At 44.6% G+C, this 6000-nt stretch overlaps 1 protein-coding gene across 2 annotated transcripts in view; it reads left to right on the top strand.

Moving 5' to 3' along the window:
* The first annotated feature begins 1482 nt into the window (after positions 1–1482).
* tmem132e (transmembrane protein 132E) overlaps positions 1483–6000 on the top strand; it is a 426995-nt gene continuing 422477 nt past the window's right edge. Inside the window, exons 1-2 of one of the 2 annotated variants that reach the window (XM_083774312.1) lie at positions 1483–2160; positions 2769–2952. In XM_083774312.1, coding sequence (XP_083630438.1) covers positions 2886–2952 — 67 coding nt within the window. In that variant the 5' untranslated portion in view covers positions 1483–2160; positions 2769–2885. Of the gene's footprint in view, positions 2366–2768; positions 2953–6000 lie in introns of both variants that reach the window. The other variant, XM_083774311.1, reaches the window with a different exon arrangement.

Raw genomic sequence — 6000 nt, 5'->3', positions numbered from 1 at the left:
CCCCACTGCCTCCCCAATGTCTCCCCAGTGGCTGCAGTTTCTCCCCAGTGTCTCCCCAGTGCCTCCCCAGTGTCTTCCCAATGCCTCCCCAGTGTCTGCCCAGTGCCTCCCCAGTGTCTCCCCAGTGTCTTCCCAATGCCTCCCCAGTGTCTGCCCAGTGCCTCCCCAGTGTCTTCCCAATGCCTCCCCAGTGTCTCCCCAGTGCCTCCCCAGTGTCTTCCCAATGCCTCCCCAGTGCCTCCCCAGTGCCTCCCCATGTCTCCCCAGTGCCTCCCCATGTCTCCCCAGTGCCTCCCCAGTGCCTCCCCATGTCTCCCCAGTGCCTACCCAGTGTCCCCCCAGTGCCTCCCCAGTGTCTCCCCAGTGCCCCTGCAGTGCCTCCCCAGTGTTCCCCAGTGTCCCCCCAGTGTCTCCAATAGCAATACAAGAACAATAATACAAATCAATCTTAATTTATTAATCAAATTAATTAATTAATTAATCAAAATTTTGTATGGCCGCGCGCCAGAAGGTCCCCCCGCACCCAGCACCATGCCAAGGCCTTTTCCTGCAGGAAACACTGATGGTGAATCCTATATCAATTAACGGCAGCAGAATATAGCTGACTTTTTTTTAGACACAAGTCATTTGTTTTCTGTTCTCTCTGCTGCTTTGATTACCATGCTAATTTCATATGAGATGGATGCCATTTTGTAGCCTTGTAGGGTAGGCCTATGCACATTTAATCTCTATTTATTGCTTAATATGACATACTTATTTGAAGATGCAATAATGCACAATTTGTGCAATGACGCACTAGGCCTAGTGAAATAAAGGTATAGCAGGCTATGCCAATTATTGTCAATTATAGGGCCCATTTCAAATTGTCAATACCGCACGCATAGCCTATTAATAAGCTTTAATGCCGCAGTAGGTTAATAACTGTCAAGCTTTGCACGCACGCAAACGTTTCAATAATGTCACATCACTATAGGAGGTATTTGGCTCAATTTCACCAATTTCCCGGTGAGCGAGCACGAAATTGTTCAATTAGTTATTGCCACGGCGCTGCCCCTGGCGTTGGTTGAGCATGCTTCAAGTGTAACACCGCGCCTCTCCAGACACGACCGTTCACGTCGTTGATGGATGCTCTGCCCATATTGCAAAGTGCTGATGGGAACATCGACATTCACAAAATAAATAGCAGATCTACAAGCTCACAGAACGGTGAAGACATTATTTTGGTGTCGGTCAGATCAGAATCAGATCGACGGGGAAAGTAGTAAGTACAGTGCAACTGGTCCGTTTTGTGGTTAAATTGAGTGGCGACCGGCCCCAGACCGGACCGCCCGGGCGCCCCCCACCCCCACAACCCCCTACTACACGCGTCAACCACGGTTCTGATGAGGGTAGGCCTGTCACGTGATTCATTTTGTTCATGGTGCCCACGTTCAGCTGTGCATGGAAATGTGAAGCCTGAAGAGCGTGGGCTATACACGGAGGAGGACTGTTTATGTAGCAGCGCACAATCCAGGTTCCTTGAACAATTCACACACCGCACGGGGAGGAGGAAGAAGAAGACGACAGTGGTTGAAGAAGTTGATCCAGATCTTTGAAGGACCATTAATGAAGTAAAGCAGTTAATGTTATGTGGCTGAGACTGGGGATGAAATGAAGGCTTGTTGGACTCCAGGCAGCGATGCTCCAGTGAGCTGTGTGACCGAGAATTGTCTTTAAATCTGTGCGAACACTTTTCTTTATAATGCTATCTATCTGCAAGACTGCAACACAACCAAATACAGCACGAATCTGGAACTTTTTGGATTGAGTCAGTCAGTGTCTTTTCATTTGGGAAGTCATGCAAATCAGGGGGAAATCAGCGTGATCATCAACGCCACCGTGGGCTTTTCTAAGAAGCGCACGCGAGACGAGCAATGTTTTGTTTTGTATATTAGGCTGTGGCGTGTTTGTAACTTTGTAAGTAGCTTTTCTTTGCACAGTTTGGCATAGATTGCATTTACATGTGTCACTTCACGCCGTTACTAGTGACTTGATTTTTGGATTGGACTGCAAGCAAAAGTAAACCGGCGATTTCTCCGGTTACCATCTGAACTGAATGACATGCCGCTGCGCTGAGCCACAAAACAAAACGCAATCTCCCCGAACGCCACGGACCGTCGGGTAGCCCTTTTCACCTTTTCATTAACATTATCTGCCAACGTTTAATTGTTTTTAATTCGCCGTGTGTGTGTGGGTCGCGCCAGCGGTCAGCCATTGTACTCCATGTACGGAACTAAATCAATTTTAAGCGGTTTTCTTCTTTTCGGTCCCCATCTCGTTTCGAGAGGACAAGCCCGTGGGAACGAACGAGGATTCAGTGTTTAAGGTGGGCGTCCTGTGTCGTTTATGTCTGCATTGATTTTGTGCAATCATAGAATTCCACAGACTTGGAGGACCACCCCCCTTGTTGTAGCCCCCTCTCTCATCTCAAGACAATTTGGAGAGGGGATAAGTGGGAGGATCGAGCTGCTGGAGAGACCTGTAACTTTCTGAAACCTCTCTCAGTGCAGACGCAGTCTATAGTCTATAGCCTACCTAATCTACCCGGTCAATTATATTGGACAACAATCTAATTCTAACAGCATTTATAATTCCGGGGAGTAGCCTACTGGGGCAACATACTGGGGCAACACACACACACACACACACACACACACACACACACACACACACACACACACACACACACGAGAGAAGATCTAATATTGCGCATTGTCGTCCAACTTCAGATCCTGCTGGAAGTACTGCCAACAGTGCCATAGCATCGCGTGGAAGGAAGGAAGCTATATGTGAAGAGATATATTCCCGATTCACGGCTGGATTTACACACATCTGGGATTTGTACGATGTCAGGTGCACGGTATTGCAGGGGAGCAGCTGTCCTGATGCTCTGTGTGGCGTTTCTGTCAAATGGTGAGTGCATGTGTCCCTAAACACTTTATGCAGCTTCTACTACACACACACATGGGGGGGGGGGGGGTCATTGTGTTGCATTGGAAGGATGGTGCCAATTCTGCCAAATGTCTGTTAAGACATGCATCTGCAGTGGTAGTTTATGTCCTCACTGGCAGTCAGATCTGCGTTATGAAAATGGACAAACGCACGCACGTACACTGGTCTTTTATAGAGAAATGTTTTATTTCCTTAACTCATACCATACTCCGAAGTATTGTTTTACGTGTCACCTCGGTGCGTGGTGGGATAGGATGCAATGCCTTGCCCCATAAATATAAATGTTAAATGGGTTTAAAATAAATAAATCCTAAAGATGATTCATGATGTACCCTTCTATTTTTGAATACAAAACGCTGATCATTAATGCAGATGCAGTAAACAAGCTGCCTGCAACTACAATAATGGGTATGGATGGATGGGGCAGAAGCTGAGTTGTAGAACCGTGCTGCCTTTGCTTTGTTTCTATTAGGTGTAGCGCCTACCGCCTATACAATTACTTAAAACGGAACGTATGACCGTGCAGTGTGGCACAAAGCCAAATCATAAGACTGACACATTTAACATAATCTGCATTACATAGCCACACCTTGTAGGCTACAGAACAATTTGACATGCAAAGTTTTGAATAATCTGTATAGGCCTGCATGCTGCATTTAACTGCCTTCTCGGATAGAATACTGCCCATATTACTGCATGAAAGCTAATGGCTATGTTCTCAAACTTTTAAGAAAATTATTATTACATATGTATTGTAAATAGACTGTCTTGCTTCTACTGCTCTCATTACCAAAGTAATCATGTACTACTACTACTGCATGATAAAAACACATGGTTTGAGCAGGGCTTTGCCAGAATGCAAACCAACACTACTGCATCCTTCATGATATTATTACTAGACTTATTCTTCTAAAAGCAGTGCACTGGGCAATGTTAATAGTGTTGGCAGACACACCTTCCGGGACAATGCAGGCACAGCTGTAAGAAGTCCTTTCACCAAGAGATTTGGCCCATGTTCTGTGTTCCCACTGAAGTGTTTCTCAGATGATCTCTAGGAGAGAAATTACCTGTCACACACACACACACACACACACACACACACACACACACACACACACACACACACACACACACACACACACACACACACACACACACAGTTTTAACCACTCTGTTTCCATGTCGCTCTCGTTGTCTAGTTTTCTAAGTAATGGGAATCTCAATAGAAAGTGTAATTGATGGATGGAACTGTTGAGCAGAATATTCCTGGCATGAAAATGTCTACTTTAAAGCTTTGCTCCAGAGAAATTACATATTCTTTGCCTGATTTTTCATATTCTCTCGCGCATAGCTTAACTTAGTGATGGAATATTTATCAATAAAGCATACATAAGCTTATTACTAGAGGGTCATTATTAAAAACACCATCCACTGGAACATCACTGTGGCAGTATTTGACATGACAAAAGGGACAGTTGCATTGCACTGAATGCTTCCCAGCTTTTCTTTTTTTGGGGGGGGTTTGCCTTTTATTGATAGGTTAACAGTTGGAATGGGGGAGAGAGATTGTGTGTGTGTGTGTGGGGGGGGGGGGGGGGGAGGAGAAGGAGACACACAGCAAAGTTCATCGGAGTCGGCCGGCCCAGGCCGCTTCCCAGCTTTTCTGACAATAATTTTCTTCTTTGTGGTTTTGTAAAAGCCAAGGTTATCCCGCAGACACAAAGGATAGCCTTAACATTTTCACTCTCCATGTTCATCAGTTACTTTAGACCCGATTCTGGAGTTTTCTTGAATTGCAAAACACAACCTGAACAATCGGTAGTACTCTTAGTGAGGACTGAGGAGTAGAGTTTATTTGTATTTCTTTAGCCCTGACGGGGGCACCAATGCAGCCTGTAAGTTATTAGCATGGGAGGCAGTAGGCACATTTTATACAATAAATGCCTGTAGGGGACAACAACGCAGTAAACCTTGATGACTAGATTTAACAGAGTATGACTAATAGGTGAACAGTGGGCCAGGTGTGACAAATGTAGTGATTAAGCAAAACATAGGATTCTTTTGCTGTCAGTTGCATAACATGGCTTAGGTCTGTGCTTGGAAGTGTGCCAACTACATTCAAACCATGACTTGGCAAACACTCCATGTACTACACAATGGACAGAGGACAGACTAGACAGCAGCAGAGTCACAGTCCAATTATCATGTTCTAGTCTAATCAATTTGCCTTTGGTTAAACTAAATCATCTCCATACTGTTATGATGTTCTATGACTCACACTGAGACTAATTTGGCACTGCTAAATTAAAAGTGAAACCAATTATGGCATCCGTAGGAGTGACTATAATGTTATTGATGGCATATTTGACTAGATAACCTGATATTGAGAGTGTTACTCTGTTGAAGAAAAGGCGGCGATCCGAGCACTCAAAGGAAGGTATAAAATATGAGGAGAGGGTAAATATAAAATCCAGCTATTTTATTACAAAAGTTAAACGCCAACATGCTTTGACTCACAGGAGTCTTTATCAGGGCAAGTAGGACGTGTTACTCTGTTATTGTAATGCCTTTATTATTGTTTGGACTAATGTTGGTTGAGAGTTTTGCAAGTTTTAGTGACAGATACTGGAATTGTTTGAAAAACATGCTTGATTCCCATCACTGTCTGCCTGTGCAGCAGTGCATCATTCTACGGGAAACGAGAGTGCATGAGACTTGGGCTCCATGAAGATTGGTGCACCACTGTCTCCATTACACTCTTCCACATGACCTGGCCTCTGATAGTCTTTTCACATCATGCATTGCTAACGTTTTGAATCGACCATACCTGTATGGCTTTATTACATTTTGAAATCCTGCTAAGAATTGTCTATCTATTTAGTCTCCATGCTCTGACCTATATTGTTTTGCAAGCATAATGCATCAGCACTTAGACATTGGTGTGTATTTTGGCGGCTGCAATGCACATTGTAGACTGGATTGTGAGGATGTCCTTAAGTGATGAAAGGA

Source organism: Protomyctophum parallelum (assembly GCF_964188405.1).
Source record: "Protomyctophum parallelum genome assembly, chromosome: 1".
In the NCBI taxonomy this organism is placed as follows: Eukaryota; Metazoa; Chordata; class Actinopteri; order Myctophiformes; family Myctophidae; genus Protomyctophum; species Protomyctophum parallelum.
The sequence above is the reverse complement of the archived record's forward strand: the minus strand, read 5'-3'. Positions and strand labels throughout refer to the sequence as shown.